The 18,271-nt window shown below is 45.3% G+C and overlaps 1 protein-coding gene across 2 annotated transcripts; it reads left to right on the forward strand.

The window, feature by feature from the left end:
* Nucleotides 1-5,933: 5,933 nt before the first annotated feature.
* Nucleotides 5,934-8,622, forward strand: LOC120664850 (50S ribosomal protein L20-like). Of its 2 annotated transcripts, XM_039944204.1 has the most exons (4): nucleotides 5,986-6,065; nucleotides 6,795-7,044; nucleotides 7,777-8,005; nucleotides 8,150-8,622. In XM_039944204.1, the coding sequence occupies exons 3-4, from the start codon at nucleotides 7,820-7,822 to the stop codon at nucleotides 8,333-8,335; spliced, it is 372 nt and encodes a 123-aa protein (XP_039800138.1). In that variant the 5' UTR covers nucleotides 5,986-6,065; nucleotides 6,795-7,044; nucleotides 7,777-7,819; the 3' UTR covers nucleotides 8,336-8,622. The 2 variants fall into 2 exon arrangements, with proteins under 2 accessions (XP_039800137.1, XP_039800138.1); XM_039944203.1 differs by lacking the exon at nucleotides 6,795-7,044 and having other exon boundaries at nucleotides 5,934-6,065.
* The last annotated feature ends 9,649 nt before the right edge of the window (nucleotides 8,623-18,271 follow it).

The following is an 18,271-nucleotide window of genomic DNA, read 5'->3' on the forward strand; positions in this document are numbered from 1 at the left end:
CTGCTGATCAGAAAGGCCCTAGTAAACTTAAAAAAGAATGCAATTTTATTGTGCAAGTCAATCTATCTCTTCGGCTTCATTAATTGTTAATGCCATTTTTTCACACCCTGCTCACTACGTTAGAAAAATCGACATATGGATCTCACTATGTTTTAAAAGATAGATTGACTTGCACAATAAAATGTCCGCGTGCCTCTTTGACAACTCTCCATCCTCTTCTATACCTAGCAAGTTCTCTTTGCAATAATGCTCAACTCTTCTTGTCTTCCTCCATTTACTTGTAGCTTATTAAGGGTAAGGTCATCATAAGCCATTCGTGCTGGTTCGTACTAGAGCACACAATAATCCTCCAAGTGTCATCATCTGCATACTGTTGATAGATGTTTCTGCAGTAATGTTTGGTCCGCAGCGATGTTCGGTTAATTTCCTCTAGGCTCTAGGGGTGCCAATTAGTGGTGTACGCTTTCGGTAGTTTCCTTTACACTCTCCATCACCATCTATATATCCAGCGGTGTCCTGGTGGCACCTCGCAACCTATTAAGGGTCGAATATCAAGGTATTAGTTGCGTTATTATTTTGGTACTCTTTCCAAACATTTCCGGGCATATGCAATGCAGGTGGACAGGGAAAGCAGGAACATGTAACGGATCGTGACTGGGCACGATTATTTTGAACCACTCGAAGCATTGTGTTGTTTATAATAAACTCAAGAAAATAAGATCCAATAAGCATATGTGTTTTCTTTTTTAAATAATCAATAAACAGTTTGAATCCATCATTTAAACATTTCATGTTTACAACTTCAACATTTGAACATAAAATGTCGAACATGTGCTAAAAAGTGTTGCCAATAATTATAGAGAATTCTGAGTTAACTGTCTATTACGATTAATGGAAGCATTTGAAGAAAGCCATATAAGAGAAAGATAGAATAGAAACGGCAAAAATAGAAAAAAAATCTAGTCTAGCCAGCTGACCGAATTGGGCCTTCAGCTGCATCCGCTTGCAGTGATGCATTTCCTGAGGGACGGTTTTTTTATTTTTATATTTTTTATTTTCGTTTTTTACAAAAATATATATTTGATTTGGAAATTTACAGGAATATACCCCGGCCGCCCAGCTCCCGGGGACCTGGCCGCCCGGCAGCGGGGCGGCAGGGGCTTCTGTGCAAAAAAAATTTGCAAACATAATTGCGCGTAGGTCCCTGGGGCCGGTCGCCCGGCAGCGGGGCAGCCGGCCCTGATCGCCCGGCTGCTAGGCGACCGGCTCTCCCACCCTTATATAAGGGTTGGCTGGTGCCCCCGCCCCTCATTTGCATCACAAAAATTCCATAAACCAAGAAAAAAGAGAGAGGGAGGGAGAGCGGCGAAGCCCTGCCGGATTTTCGAGCCTGCGACTACAGGTAATCAAAATTCTTCTACGCTTTACAAATAGATTATGTTGTAATTATTTTTGTTGAAACAGTAAATTAGCAATCAATTTAATTATTGTTAGGAGTAATTAGTGGTACATTTAGGTGCAGTTACTTGTAATGATTAGCGTTGATACAGTACATTTAGTGTTAGATTAAATATTAGAAAATACTAGAAAATTGTTAGAGAAGTATTAGAAAGTCTTAAAAATTGGAAGATAATATTACATTTTTTTAGAAAATGTTAGAAAATTATAGAAAAATTGTTAGAGAAGTATTAGAAAGTCTCAGCAATCAGTTTAATTATTATTAGGAGTGATTAGTGGTACATTTAGGTGTAGTTACTGATAATGATTAGCATTGATATAGTATATTAGCAATCTGATTGCTCACTTGTGATTGCCAGTGCTCAACACCATGGCATCCTCAGGATCCACCTACATTCCATGGAATAAGGTGACGGAAACAGTCCCCCAAGGAGTCCAGGTGACTATGTGTTTTTGCGGATCCTTGTGCAAACTAATGAAATCAAGGGTTTTGGGGGACGACTTTGGCAAGAGATTCTTCATGTGCGAGAATTACGAGTACGACCCGCCCAAGCATTACTGCAAGGACCGAGCAAAGGTACTACAAAACACTATCAGATCTTGTCACTTTCAGATCTAGTAATGACTTCTAACATGATTTGGGGGAAGACTCCACCGCCTCTATGTGATTTCGTGCAGTGGTTAGACACCGAGCAATCTCAGCAGGATAAGGACCACGTGGAGCGTCAAGCAAGGTGGGCTGCACAAAGGTGGCAACGAATGCTGCATGAAGAACAGATTGAGGAGAAGCGCAAGAAAAACCAGGAAGAGATTCAGAAGAGGATTGCATAAGTGGAACGTCAGAAGGCAGAGGAACGTGAAACTGATAGGGAGAGGAAGCGAGAGAGGGCCCGCCGTGCTAAGGAAGCAGGGTCTGAAGCTATTCGGAAGGGAAAATATCCTCGGTGCACTCAGTAAAGCACCACTATGTAATCCCGGCATTTTACATTTCCTAAGGCATGTTAGGTTTACTCACAACACGAGGTTATCGTGTTGCACATGCCATGCTTTTCATTGTTCAAGTATCTAGTAGTACGAACGCCTTAGACCTCTGCTTTGTAATCGTAGCATTGTTTACAAAACTGTATTGCAAACCGAAAATTTATGATTCGTAACTACCCTTATATTTTCAGTACACTACATTCAGTGAGCAATATAATTGAAGCAACCTACACATTTAGAACTACAACCAAGAAATCTGACTACGCAAATATCTTCATAATATTAAATGCTACAATCTGGTGCAAATACATATCCATACATAACAAAATGTAATTATCACATACATGTCCGAATACATATCCATACATTTGGTTCAAATACATATGCACACATAACGAAATCTAGACGCGACGGGCTCCAAAATCCGGAGGCAATCCATCGGTGGGATTTCCAGAAGGTCCAACCTCAGCACCAGCATTATCTTCTTGCATTTTAGGGCACTTCTTGTAAGTGTGACCATTTGCTCCACACAGGTTGCATCTATTTTTTCTTCTTTCCTGCCTCAGACTCATCCATTCCGTTACGGATACGAAGTGTCTGCCGTCGACCTACCCCTCTCCTAGCATCTGGATTGGGAATGTGCATTGGAGAGATATTTGGTGTAGTGAATGATCCCAAACTGCCTATGCCATATATCTCATGGCCCCAAGTGTGCACAACGGTTTCTTTTCTGAAATATTGTGAAACAAAAATCCCAGGATCCAACCCAGATTCTGAACATGCCGCAATGACATGGGAGCATGGTAAGTGAAGAAACTGTGGCTTCTTGCATCTGCAAAAAACCTTGCCTTCCGGCATTATCAAGCAATCCTGAATGACCCTTTGTTTGCGGACACCCTGCCTTGTCCTGTCCTTGCATGAAACCTCAAACCTTTGATCCTTTGTGCCCATGGAGACCACTCTGTGATATTGAGCCTTTTCAATCTTTTCTTTCATGTAGTTAGTGACCCTATTAAAAAAATCACTCCTGGATCATTAAGTAAGACAGCAGCTGCCTGGTACCGCTCTCTGAAGTACCTTGTGCATCCGTACATGATGAACTCAACTATACCAACAAGAGGAAATCCACGAACATGACGCATTACCATATTGTAACACTCTGCGTGGTTGGTTGTCTCGATCCCATATTGACGACCACTAGTGTCGTATAAAATTGACCACTTCTCCTTATGTGCATCCTTAATCCACTGTGTGAAAGGCCCGCCGCCGGAACGTCTCCGGCTGGAGGTTGAGGCCTGTTCCTTTAGCAGCTCGGCGCACATGTTATCTAGCACCTGCCACAATGCATCAAACTTTCGCTGCTGATTCTGAGTGCACAATCTCTTGAACAAATTCATAAGTTCCTTATTTTTGAAGCGCTCATAAAAGTTTGCACACATATGTCTTATGCACCACCTACTCACAACATCTGGCCATAAAGGAGGCTGTCCTCGACTTCCTTCATGTAGTTGCCTTATTGCTGCTAGAAGACCAGCATGTCTGTCACTGATGAGGCAAACATCAGGCCTTCCAGCAACAACGTGAATCTTCACACGTTCAAGGAACCAGTACCAGCTCTCTGTGTTCTCATTCTCAACAAAAGCAAAGGCGATGGGAACCAACTGATTGTTGCAATTAACTCCAATCGCTGTCAATATTGTCCCATTATATCTTTCTGTCAAGAATGTGCTGTCAATACATAGAACAGGAAGACAATACATAAATGCCCTCACACATGCACCAATGCAGAAGAAAGCACGAAGCAGAAACCTAGGTCCCCCATCTAAACTCGGTACAATGTAGGTATCAGCCGCGCTTTCAGGATTTCTCTGCACAATTGCTGACAGCATGTGAGGCAGGTTATCATATGATGTCTCATATGTACCAAATCTCATCTCAAACACCTTTTGTTTTGCCCGCCAAGCCTTTGCATAGCTGATTTTGTATTGAAAACGGTCGTCGATGTCCCTAATTATCAATTTTGGCTCATAATCAATTTTGTCCAGAATCACCCCATACATCTTTTTGGCCACGAAAGTGGATGTGATGTTACGGTGAGTTTGCGCAACAGCAGTTAATCTACATGTATGTGGTGTAACAATTGAACACTCCTAGTGTGTCTTGTACTTGCCCTTGTAGGCATATACTCGCCATGTACAATCGTCATTGACACACTTCACCTCATATTCTTTGCTGCTAGATTTCACAACTCTGAATTCCTTCCTCAACGATATAGCCCAAAGCTTCACAGCATCTTTCACAGCTTCAATGCTAGGATACTTTGCCCCCTGCACAACCTCATTCTCTCTGTATTCGTACTCATTACTCCTAATATCCTGTATCACTGGATTTCCAAAACGCTTGCCTCGCCATTCACCTAGCAACGGGTAGTCCTCATCGTCTGATGAGTCCCCACATTCTTCCATCATTCGAGGATCTTGGTCTTCATTCTGTACAGCTTCCACTATTCCAGGTATCCGCTCCCCCTCATCAGCTAAACCTTGCGGCTCAGGTTGAATGACATGCACGTTCTGATCTTGTTTTTCTCCTACCTGATCAGATATACCTTGCGGCTCAGGTTCTGTGACATGCATGTTCTGATCTTCATTTTTTTGTTCCACTGCTTGGTTCATATGAGATGATGTACTTGTTGACCCTTCACCGAAATGGGCTATCTTCTGGTGAATCTGAATTAGCATTACAAGAGGTCACCCGCGGTCAAGAGCTGCTTGCATGTAAGTCCGTCATTCTTCAGTGTTTGCTATAAGCATCAACTACCAGAAATTCCCTTCAATTCCCCAATTTGTCATAGTCTGAACGGTTAGGAAATGAGTCTTTGGATTCACATTGAATTTCTCGTGAAGCCATTTGCGTATGGAACCAAAACTCCCCTATAAGGGTTTATCTATTCCGCACTCTCTTCGTTCAAAAGCTGATAGATCTACTCCATACGCATCATGAGAAATATATTCGTCACCATAATGAACTTGAAAACGAAGCTTGCTCGACATATCTGGACACATAATCATGATATTTGTAAAGCGTAGAAGAATTTTGGTTACCTGCAGTCCCCGGCTCGAAAATCCGACAGGGCTTCGCCGCTCTCCCTCCCTCTCTCTTTTTCTTGGTTTCTGAAATTTTTTGATGCAAATGAGGGGTGGGGGGACCAGCCAACCCTTATATAAGAGTGGGAGAGCCGGTCGTCCAGCAGCCGGGCGGCCTGGGCCGGCCGCCCAGCTGCCGGGCGACCGGCCCCAGGGATCTGCGCGTAATTATTTTTGCAAAATTTTTTGCACAGAAGCCCCTGCCGCCCCGCTGCCGGGCGGCCAGGTCCCGGCCGCTGGGCGGCCGGGGTATATTCCTATAAATTTCGAAAAAATATTTTTAAAAAAAACGAAAATAAAAAATAAAAAAATAAAAAAACCGCTCCTGAGTGCGGGAGGAATCATGGGCCGTGGGCTTATTGCATGGGCTACCTTAGAAGCCCCCCACGGAAGTTTCTCTCTTTCTCGGCTGCCTTCTTTCCAAGCGGCGACGGTAGGGGAGCGGCGCCGCCTTCTTCGTTGGACGCTTCGCCGGCCGACAAGGTATGTCCGCCCTTTCCCTTCCCTTCCCTTCCTTTCCTGTTCTGCGAAATCGAACTGCCAAACCCCCTAACGAGTGCTGTGTGCTATTTGTATTCGGATCTGACCATGGATTTTACCTACTAACTTCGATATTTTTGCAAGTAGATGTGTACACCGATGTCCTGTACTGTCTGCCCCTGTTACTTCACAGTTGGCTTGGCTGTTGGAGTGTTAGGTGTGGCTAGCTGGAAATTTGGAAAATTGCAAATAACGAAACGGCTATGTCGCAAATTACTTTGTAGTTCCTACTAGGCTGCTACTGCGTTTGTAGTTTTAGTGTAGCTTTTTTTTTTTCATAACAATACTAGCGTATCTTCTTTTAGGAAAAATGATGTATCCGTGTATCTGTATCCTCCCGATACTTACAGGCGTATCTGTATCCATGCTACATAGCTTTGAATGATCCTCCATGGACATAATGTTTTCCTTGTTTATTGCAACTGCCAAATCAATGAGTTGTTATAGCCTGATTAGTAGGTTTTTTTTTTCAAATTGCCCTGACCCATGCCCAGCCAGTATGGATCCACATCAACAGGGAAGATGTGAATCCACCTCAATAGAGAAGAGAGAGAGAAAAAAAAAGTTCATTCCGCTCCTAGAATACCATGAGATTACAGTTAACCCCCTATAGTATTTTTTTTTCTGAAACCTTGATCTTGTAATACGAGCTCACATAATCGTCTCTACCAGTTTCGCGGAGCGGTTCTGATAATGTGGAAGCAGTAGTGTGCTTTCTGCCCCCATTGCCCCTCTTTTGCACCATCGGTGGTATGAATTAGTCGAAGCATCAGTGGTATGAATTGGTGGAAGCATCAGTAGTGTGAATTGGTGGAACCACAGGGTGGTTGCAAGAGCTGAAACATTTGGTTTCCAAAACCATTTTTGTGATCTGTGAATTACTCCATGTGAACTATTACTGGTTGATGTTCATATTAATATGGTATGTGAGTGCAAGTTCAATATCAGATTTGTTTTGCCAGCACTTGTTTCGCCGTAGATATCAGATATGCGCTTCATTTGTTCATATGTATTTGGTTTTCAAGATTCGAGTCCTTGGTACAGTCTTATCTCTGAAATTGTGAAATATATGTATAATTTAATTTCTGTGTTGCATTTGCACTTGGCCTTTGAATTAGTTTTTTCTTTGGGGGGTGTGTGGGGGGGGGGATTAGTACATATGCTTCCAATTTCAGTTCAACTCGTGTGACTGTGCAGTACTCCCTCCATTCTCTTTTGATAGTCCTATTTCCAAAACTCAAATATTCACAAATGATAGTCCTATTTGCTATTGATAAGGACCATGCCAATAAATAGCACCAGTAACAAGGAGTTTCTAGCACAGACATTGGAGGACTAGCAAAAGCCTTGTGTTACATTAATTAGATGATAAGCAAGGTTGCTTTTCCTTGGTCATTGTGTCAAGTTGAAATAGGACTATCAATAGAGAATGGAGGGAGTATCAAACAAATTGTAAAAATTATCTGCTGTGATGTTTCACTTGTACGGGTCTCTAGTTGGTAATAAATGTTTGCCAAATCCTATGCATAGTCTGAACACACATCTGATTAGTGCATACTGAATTCCAGTGTTTTCCCTGCCTTTTCCTTGATACACATCTGATTAGTGCATACTGAATTCCAGTGTTTTCCTTACGTTTTCCTTGATGTTGCAGATACAGGGAAAAGTGTTTTGTGTGACACTACCAAAACTTGAAAATGAACAAGGGCAAGATTTTTAAGTTAGCTAAGGGATTCAGAGGAAGGGCAAAAAACTGTATAAGGATAGCAAGGGAGAGGGTGGAAAAGGCACTGCAGTATTCATACAGGGATAGGCGCAACAAGAAGAGGGACATGCGATCTCTTTGGATTGAGCGCATCAATGCTGGTACACGCCTTCATGGGGTATGTATCCACTTACATTGAGGCGTCACAGGGCAATGCATTGCACATTTTCTATCTTAGCCCAGAGTTTCTTGCATGCTAATGCTAAAACAAGCAATTATCAGAAATCACCTTCTGAATCTATTTTCTTAATTGTTTGCCCAGGTGAACTATGGCAACTTCATGCATGGATTGATGAAGGAGAATATCCAACTTAACAGGAAGGTTCTCTCTGAGCTGTCCATGCATGAGCCATACAGCTTCAAGGCTCTTGTCGATGTATCTCGCAATGCATTTCCTGGGAACAGGCCTGTTCCTGCTAGGAAGGAGGGGCTAGCAAGCATTCTGTAACCGTTTCTTGCCCAATAATCAAGCTTGACGGCTACATCTTCATCTGAAAGTAACCTTTTGTCTTGTGACGTCGTGAAGAGCTTGTCTGTTTGACGACCTGCCGGACAGACAATCGTAGTACATGTTTTGGACCCCATGCCAACTACTTTTAGTTTTCTGAAAAATGTGTTCCCTTTACTCTTGAAAAACTTTGGAAGAATTAATTACTGGTCAGGTTTTCTACTTCATTGGCAAGCTTATAAACTGCTACCATGAGAGCAGAGTAAGTAACCACTCATTTTCAAGCACGTGGAAAAAGGATGTGTGTATGATAGTGCAGACCGCAGCCGAGTGGTTCGTATTTGCCTTCTTCTGAAATCATGGCATCATCGCATCTCTTAAAAATTCGGTGCGTGGGCTGCATCATCGTCTCCTAGAACTCTAGAAGACTAGAAGAATGGAGCTTCCTGGTGGCTGCTTCGTCCTGGGCTGCTTCGTCCTGGTCGCCCTACTCAATATTGTGTGGATGAGCAGAACTTTTCATGGCATGTATACATCTCTTCAATCTTACACAACTCTTTACCTATTCTTTAAAAAAAGAACGCAGCTCTTCTGCTTTTAGTTGTACTCAGGTTTCCTTGATGCAGTTTCCATGTTCGTTCAAGGATATCATTTTTTTTCCTTAAAAATTTGAATGATCCTGACATGTTTTTCATCATTTCCATTCCCGTGTTTGTAAGCACATTCCTTTTTCAACTATTCATATTCTGGTGGAGAAATTATCACAAAGTGTCTTCTATCTAGCTTAGGCAGCCATTGCAATCTCCATCACATGGGAATTGGGATGGAAAAGGTCCGAGTGAGCTTCCCGCTTGTGAGAACCGATCACAGTCTGGTGTTAGGTAGGTCGATGACCATCTCAGATGACCGAAAGAGATCTTCGCTCGATAATCGTCGTTGTCTGCACAGCGTGGATGATCCGTCGCCTGATCTGATGCATCGTACACGTTGCACCTGAGCTGCATGCAGAAAGATTTGTCACTGACAGGCCGCGTCAAGTTGGTCATGGTTTGAAGTTTGAACTGGTGGGAAACGAAGCCATGGTAGATGGTTGGTCGGCGGCACTGCAGCGTCGTGGTCCAAAGCTCAACTGCAGCCTAGGACAAACGCGAGACGTCTTTGGGGTACTGCCAATCTGGACCCTGAAAAGCAGGAGTGAGGATTACTTCATCTCAAGGCTGACCAAAGACCCATTGCCGGTCACTCCATTTGAGCCCTTGGTAGGTAAAAGCAAAAACTGAATGACTTCTGTGACTGCACTTTTGTCAGGTTAGTTTCTCTGAACTGTCTGGTTCTCCGATAACGTTTTGCTGCAGTTCACAAGCACAACTCAGGGCATGAGCCGGGCGATTTATTCAGAAAGCTTTAATCATGGTCATTAACCAGACTGATTCCAAGTACTTCTCATTTGTTCTAGCAACAATATTTTAAACACAAGCATCTGAACCTAGAGTACGAACAATCCATCAAGAACGTGTTCATTCTAGATCATGGGCAAACTGATACGATTCAGGAATTGCCAAGCAGATACCTGTATCTGTATACCACATGACTTCGCCCCCATGGTCTTCCTGTGGCAAAGTCAGATGTGGAACATGGTTGTGATAGCTATGTCAACTAGAAATTTTACTTTATTCCCCCCAATATAATTAGTTTTGTTCTTATGATCACTAGAGATGACCAATCATTTCGGTTAATGGCGCTCATGCCTCTTGAGAACACCCCTTCTTTGTAATTTGTAAGTCATATCAGCTGGAACCCAATAATCAAGAGCAAATCATATGCAAAGAGGCGTGTGAGTTCGTTATAGACTTGGTCATCGAGTATTGGAGCTCAAAGATGTCCTCCACTACACATTACTATGAATTGCGCACAGACCTTATCATCTTTCGGGTTGGGTCAGGGTCGGGTCATTTCGGGTTTCGGGTAAAAAATGTTGGCCCACACCCAACCCATGTCGGGTTCGGGTTGGCCCATATTTTTATGTGTAATTTTCGTGTTGAATCAGATTTTTTTGAATTTCGTGTTAAATATTTTGGCCCGCACCTGACTTGTCATTTGGTTGGGTTGGGTTGGGTCGGATCAGATTTTTTTCGTGCGGGTTGGGTCAGGTTTATTAGGTTGAGTGGCCTATGATCAGGTCTAATTGCACGGCACATCTTCGTGCTTCCTATCCTTTGAAACACTCAAACACAGGAATTGGCATAGAAATCCATTGACCAAGCTCGTCAAGCTTAGCTCAATGCTGAGTTCCCTTCAGGCACGTTAAGAAATGTTTATGGGTACGAGCGCGATCTTTTATTTGATGCACGAATATAAATCTTTAGATGTTGAGCTGGTTAATCATGGGGCGTTAGTTGCGTCTTGCTAATCAAATGGGCAGGCCGTCCATTCTTTTTTATATGGATTCGATGTGACGGGTACTATAGCAATCTTTTATTTCATGCATGTGTTTGAAGATTCGATGTGACGGGTATTATAGATTTTTTTAGAACTAAACAGAGCCTTAATATATTGATTTCGATATGGTGGGCCATATATAAATCCAGACATACCAGTCTACACAGGATAGCTGATAATCATTAAGAGACATCTCCAACAAAATTTACTCAGGTTCGCTAAAATTTTAAGGTGTGAACGTGAGCTTTTAATTATAGTATCCGACTTCTGACGTGGGACCCGCATGTAGGTTTAACCACACTTCTTTGCACAAAGTAGCTGCTATTCATATTGTGTCATCTTCAACAAATTTCAGTCAATTTTGATAAAATTTTATAGTGTGAACGCGGAGTTTTATTTCTAGTGTCCGGCTCTTGATGCAGGGCCCATGTATAGTTCTAGCCACACATTTTGCGCAGAGTAGCTGCCAGTCATACTGAGTCAGCTCCAACAAATTTTAATTAATTTTAATAAAATTTTAAAGTGTGAACGTGATATTTTATTTCTAGGGTCCGGCTCTTGACGTGGGGGTCACGTATATTTCTAGCCACACTGCTTTACACAAAGTAGCTGCCAGTCATACTGAGTCATCTTCAACAAATTTCAATCAATTTCGATGAAATTTTATAGTGTGAACGCGAGATTTATTTCTAGGATCCGGCTCTTAATGCGGGACCGCATTTATATATAGTCACAGTTTTGCACAGAATATCCATTTCAACCCACTCCAACTCAACCCGTATTTATATAGAACCCACCCCACCTCACCATGTTACCTAATACAACACATTTTAACCCATACAAACACACTCCATATCAAAACACAACCCATAAAATTCATTTCAACCCAAACCCATTAGCAGGGTGACTTTTGTCGTCCAATTACTGTTTTAGTTTTCCAAAAAACATTATTTTTATTTTTACATCAGAAAAGGCCACCTCCATAAAACTGAAAAGGGTAGCCGCCGATGTGCTATTGGGTAGCAACAAGCGGAATGTTTGTTTGACAGATTTTTTTTTCTATTTTGAGTGGAATGTTTGGCGGAATGTTGAGAACAGGTGTGGCTGGCATTAGGACAGAAACGATCCACGACAGCTGTTGCGGTTTATCCGCATTGTTCGCCGCTTGTATGACACGCATTTCCTCCTCTTCCCTGTCTCGCTCCAAACCTCTTGCCATCACTCACCAGGTAGCCACCAGCCACTTGCATGGCCATCACCCCGTCGTCAGCTGCGGTTTCGGCTTCAGATCAGGCGTCCGCTGTCCGCTCCCCTCACCAGCCGATGACGCTGCCACCGCACTCACCGAGGGCTCGAGCACGCTTCGACGAGCTAGCCCTGCCGAGCAATGATCGGCCGGCCGGCGTTGCTCAGAGGAAACCTGGCGCCGTGGGCGGCGGCGACGCGCCTGGGGTAGGAGTGAGGAGAGGAGTGGGAAGGTGCCGTGCGCGCTCCCGCAGCCGCAACCGCAGCCACGCCCACACGGACACGGGCACGGCACCTGCGCCGGCTCGGCTCATGATGGCGATATGTTCTCGGGTGGCAGCCAGCAGCCGCGGCGCGGGCCGCCCCCGCCGTGTCCCGCCCCGCGATCTGACAGACGAGATCACGTTAGGTGAGCCCACCCCGACGGACACGCACGGCCCCGGCCGCGCGCCTGCCTGCCTGCCTTTGCGGCCTTGCCTTGCCTGCGCACGCGGCGCGGCGCCGAACGAACCCAACGGGGCGGGGCGGTGGGTAGCGTTCCGTATCGCCGGGCGCGGGGGCGTGCGCGGGCCGGGTCTGGGAGCGGGACGAGACAACTCACCGGGCACGAACGCGGGGGGGTTGACGTCCGAAAAGGGTAGTTGTGGCCGGCTGGGGAAAGTGGAGGAGGGAGGACGCGAGCACTGTCGTAATCGCACATCCTGGCGCGCGCAGGCCAGGTAGAGTATACGGCTTGGCGAACGTATGCCCACCACGAGCTGGAAGGAGGAGATTCTGCCTGCGCCAGATCATCATCAGCAGCCGCAGCCATGGCAACTGGCCTCCGGTGGTTACAGGTCAATTCTTCTCTTTCCCTGCCCGTCCGTCCACGGCCGGCGAATGCTCTCTCTCCGCCTCCAGCTACTGCAAATTGTTCGGTTTCTGGGGGGACACTGCAGGGCGCTCGTTCGCCGCCAGCGAACGAAATTCCCTCTATTATATTGTTCTTCTTCTTCCTTACTTTTTCTTCTTCTACCACCTCACCGGAGCTCGTCCCTGCCGCCGGCGCCGCCCTGCCCGTCTCCGGCGGCGCCGGATCCGCAGCCGCCTTCTCGACCTCCACCACCCTAACTCGTCGCCGGAGCTCGCCCCCGCTGCCGCCGCCCTATGTGAGCTGCCGGATCCGCCGTTGCCATCTCGACCTCCCTCATCGCCGCCGGAGCCTCGTCGCCGCTCCTCGCCCCCGCCCCGACCCTACCCAACCGCCCCCCCTGTAACGACCCAGGTTTTTAAATAGCCAAGTTAGGGTAATTAGAACCAAATCATGCATCATGTGCTTGAATTGCTTAAAAAGGATCTTTTTGTAATTATAAAAGGTTATGTGTGTAATTATAATTTTATGCAAGGTCCTTTCTATAGTTATGTTGAATAGGTTGTGTAATTATAGCTTTTGTGGAGGGTGTTTTTGCAAAATTACAGTGCATTTATTGCATGGCAGCAAATTTTGCTTTTAAGTCTAAGTTTAAAGTGAAATTGTATTGAAAAAGACAAAATTCCTGGAATTCAAAATCCTCTCCATGTTTTAAAAATTAGCTCTTGAATCTTTGATCAAATAAATTTTTGGTCAACATCAAAGTTGTAGGTCTTCAAAAACTGAACAACTTTCATGTTGGACACTTTTTCATTTGAGCCCTAGATTAATAGTTATCCTTGTTTTACAGTTATGCCCCTGAAATTTTTGGAAATAGCGTTTAGGTCCCTGTCTTCTTCCCCAGCCGGCCTGCTCTGCTTCCCGCGCCACCGAACCGCGCCGCGCCGGCCGCCGCCTCCCCGGCCAACTCCAACTTCGCCTTTGCTTCGCGCTGGCACCCACGCGTCGCCCCACCGCCCTCTTTCCTCGCGCTGGAGCCTCCCCGGCCGTGCCACGCACCCACGCCGCTTCCAGAGCCGCCCAGGCGGCCGCCACCGCGACGCCGCCGTGGAGCGACCGCTGCAGCACCCCAGGGTCTCCTCTCGCGCGCGCCCCAGCCTCTGGAGAACCCCTACACTCTATTCCGCACGCTCTCTCTCCGATTCCCCACTCCGACGCCCCAGAACACCGCCGCCGCTCCGCAAAACGCCGGCGAGCTCACTCTCGCCGTCGAACCCACTCCTCCGCCATTCCTCGCACTCAATTGACCCCACCAGTAGCTTTGCCTTGACCTCGCGCAGCTCTCAGGTCTAATCCCGCCCTCAGACCTCCACCGGAGCCCCCTCGCCGCCGTAGCCGAGCCCCAATCGCCGCCGCTCGCCGTCGCCACCCCATCTCCGACCACCCCAGCCTCGATTCCAAGCACCCAGAGGTGCGCCTTGGACCCCTTTAGCCCCACTCCTGTTTCCCCTCGCCGCCGGTGACCCCCTCGCCGGGAAACGGCCGGTCAACCGCCGCCTCCCCTCTCTGACCCGGCCCAGGGACCTCGAGTTGAAAGAAAGTAAACCCCAGGGGGTTATTTGAATAGGCCTAGACACATATGAATAGTGCCTTAGGGACTTCTTTGCTATGATTTTCAGTGAACTTTGAAATTCAATATCAATTCGTAGAAAATTCGTAAAATAGAAAATCTTGATGTTTTGGAATCCTCTTGAAGAGCTCTATGCAGTAGAATCATAATATGTTAGGCTTTAGTTGCAAGTTTTTGCTGTAAATTTTGATTTGTGTTACTAGGTATATAAATACTTGTTCTTTAATCTTTTTCTTATCTGATGCTTGAAAGCTTGTATTACTCTGAAATTTTTGTGGTAGTTTACTCATGTTACACTAGTTTTGCTATAAAAATTTCATGATCAGTTCTATGGTGTAGCTATTTATTTGTTTTAATCCTTGTTTAATCGACTTTAATTATGGTAAATAGTTTCTGTTCTTAATAAATCATGAAAATATTCCTGAGTGTTCATCTGGAATATCTTAGCTTGTCCAGAAAGTTTGAGCATCAGTTCATGGCTAGATCAGGAGCTAAATATAAATCTTGCTAATCTGTTGTCTGTTTTGTTTATTTTCTCAGAATTAATTATGTGTAGGTAAAATCATGAAAAATTCACAGTGGCTAGATCATCACTGTGTAGATCTCCTGTTAAATTTTGAGCTTCTGATTTGCTATATTTTAGTCTGTGTAATTCAATCTTGCTCTAGGTGTTATCTGAATGAAAGAATTGTTGTGATTAATTGGCTACATGTCTTAGCATGATTTTTACAGGGTAGATTACTTTGTTCAAGTTATGTTTATTGTAATTTTTGCGGAATTTATTTCTGTTTGTGCTTTGAGTTGTTGATTTATTAGCAATCCATGACTTGCTTGTTATAAGAAACCACCCCCACTTGTTAATGAAGTTAGTATAACTTGCTTGTGCTGTTGATCATGATGCATTGTGTAGTTAAATTTGTTATTTAACTACTCTATAAACGATTGCCCATGTGTGTTTATAATGTTGTTCTTGCATTACATATAGATACGACTACTTTATCAGACGGGACGTATGAGCTGATCCCGGAATCTGACGGAGGTGATCTCGAAGCTCAAGTAAACACTGCTGAACTAACTGAAGCCCCGAACCAAAGTTCGGAAGAGCCTAGAGCTGAAATAGTTAGCAACTACCGAGAAGGCAAGCCCCGGACATAACCTATATTTCAAATTATTATCATTTACTGTTATTATTTACTTGTGCATCTACAGTTCTTAGGCTTTGAATTGAAAACCTAGATGCATAATCCTAGGAACCTATGTACTGAACACTAGACCTGAGTTCGACTACTTGCTAAGCTTATAGGACCGGTAAAAGTCGAGTGATTGCCTGTCACTTGCGAGCTTTATAGGAATTGCTTGTTTACTTTCTGTTATCAATATAAGGACGACGGACGGGGTCGTGTTCGATATCATGACCTTTGGTGAGACCCCGTCTGTGTTGATGAACTTGCTAAGGTCGCGGTGTATGGTAGCGGTGGTTAAGTTTTTGAAAGTACTAGCCACATGCCGTAAATATGGTACGCGGCAAGCCTAGTAGCCGATTGGACCGGGGAGTGGATATACCTTTCCCTCTCTCTTTAGAGATAGGTTTTTAAATGTTATTGTTGATCAACACTACGACTTCAAGGGACAAGGCTGGACCGGGCACGGGTGGACCTTGGAGCCCTGTAGTCGGGGAGAGTGACCCTATCCACAAGCCGGAAAGAAAGGTCAACGGTTGCTTGGAAGTGACTCAACGGTGCTTCAAGCGTGTGTGTTAGGTTTATCCTTGCAAGGTTGAATTTCGATTCAGAATCGTCCGCCTCTCACGATGAAATGAGACTGCTTGATCCCTTTGCCACACAGAGTAATAAGAGCAACAATATTATTTATCAATCTTGTTGTTTGCTTAGTTTTCTACCATGATTGGATAATAGTTGCTTACATAGAATGGTTAATCAACTAGAATCTTGAAAGCTAAAACTTAAAAGTAAGGACATACTCTTTATTGCTTTTCAGCAAAAGGAAAACCAGAACCTCACAAACCCTGCATAGTCTAGCTAAAGTGGGTTAAATATACCCGTTGACGGTTAAGTCTTGCTGAGTATTAGAATACTCAGCCTTGCTGTTGAAACCCTTTTTCAGGTATGAGTTTTGAGGATCAGATCGCTAGTTTGACCTATCCTTGCTCGTTGCCTCCTGGCTGGTCCGTAGAGTGGGGTACGTCTTCGACCGGCGATGACTTTGACGAGTGATACCATGCTTGGGCTAGCCTGGTATCCTTTTTGCGACGTGTTGTAGCCGTCGTGTTTTATCTTCCGCTGTTTAAACTCTGAAGCTTTACACTTTTGGCTTGTATAACTATTTTATTTAAGTTGGTTTTGTAATAATCGTTTGAACTGGTTTGTAATCTTTACTATGCCTGTGTTGTAAAAGTGTGGTTGTAATATCTCTGAACTCGCCTTCGTGCGGGGTATGCTTGTTCGATCCGAGAATCGGTGGTTGTATCGGGACGTTACCCGACAGACCAAAAATTGTTCCGTTTGAAGTGCGTTTAAGCTAATATTGCCTTTATGGTGATGGCCTGCGCACTTGAGCCGGGATAATTTAGGCAGTTCTGCCACACCCCCACCGCCCGGCCAGCGGCGCCCCCGCCGCCGCGCCTCGCCGCCCTGCGCCCTCCACCTCCGCCGGGCCGGCCGCCCGCCCCCGGCCTCCCTCTGTAGCCGGGGAACTCCGGCGAACCTCAACAACCCCAAAACAAGAAGGCCGCCGCCTCCCACCGCCGCCCACGGTTGGTGGTGACCTCGCCGCCGACCGCCCTGCCCACCAACCGTCGGGCCGTTCGCCGCTAACGCTCCGCGCTCTATAAGAATCTTGCGATTTCTCCGCAGCTGTGAAATTCGCCGCCACGCAACTGTAGATGATGCAGATTTGACCGTGTAAAAGTTTGGTCGGCCGTGTTTGGTTGGTCGTGTAAAAGTTTTCGCGAAATTTTTTTGGCACTTTGACCACTAATTTAGAGTATTAAATAAAGTCTAATTACAAAACCACCTCCATAATCCCGTGTGAATCGCGAGACGAATCTAATGAGGTCTTTGACCGCGTGATTAGAGAACGGTTACTGTAGCATCACTGTAGCAAATGATCAATTAATTATCGTCATTAGATTCATCTCGAAAAGTTACATCCGTCTTTGAAAAGATTTTGCAAATAGACTTCATTTAGTACTCCATGCGAGATTCTTTTCTCGGAAAATGTGCGCGTAAAAATTACTGTAGAAATCTCGCTGCCACGCGTGTAGATCACACTTGAACAGGGCAGTAATATTTTTCCGTGCTGTATATTTCAAAAAAAAAATTCCGTGCTGGCGCTGGCGCCTGGTGCAGCGGATATACCGGCCGCGGCGCCGCAGCTCCAAGGCTTTTTTTAGGGTTTTTTTGATTGGTGCCATTACAATTCAACTATTCCGAAACATGCCATTACAATTCCAAGTTTCACCGAGCCACGCCATTTTCTACGTATCCCTCGGCACAGGGCCCACCCGCAAGCGTACGCATACGGTAGGACGCCCGTTGTGGACGCATTTGCCCCTCCGCTCGCGAGTATAGGCGCTGGCAGCCCTCTCCCTCCTCTCGCCCGCTCTCACTCTCTCCCTCTGCCTCTCCTCTCCCCCCACCCCGCGACGGCGGCGGAACCCTAACCCTAGCCCGCTGGAGCACTGAATCCATCCCCGCTGCTGCCTCCAGATCTAGGGCTGGAGCTCTAATGCTGATCCACTGACCAGAATGGC

Source organism: Panicum virgatum, chromosome 3N, assembly GCF_016808335.1.
Source record: "Panicum virgatum strain AP13 chromosome 3N, P.virgatum_v5, whole genome shotgun sequence".
Classification (NCBI taxonomy): Eukaryota; Viridiplantae; Streptophyta; class Magnoliopsida; order Poales; family Poaceae; genus Panicum; species Panicum virgatum.

Bases quoted from the DNA above. Each gene is read 5' to 3' on its own strand.
- LOC120664850 (XM_039944203.1), top strand. From the start codon at position 7,820: ATGAACAAGGGCAAGATTTTTAAGTTAGCTAAGGGATTCAGAGGAAGG. The intron at 8,006-8,149 runs GTATGTATCCAC...TTGTTTGCCCAG, and splicing joins CTGGTACACGCCTTCATGGG to GTGAACTATGGCAACTTCAT.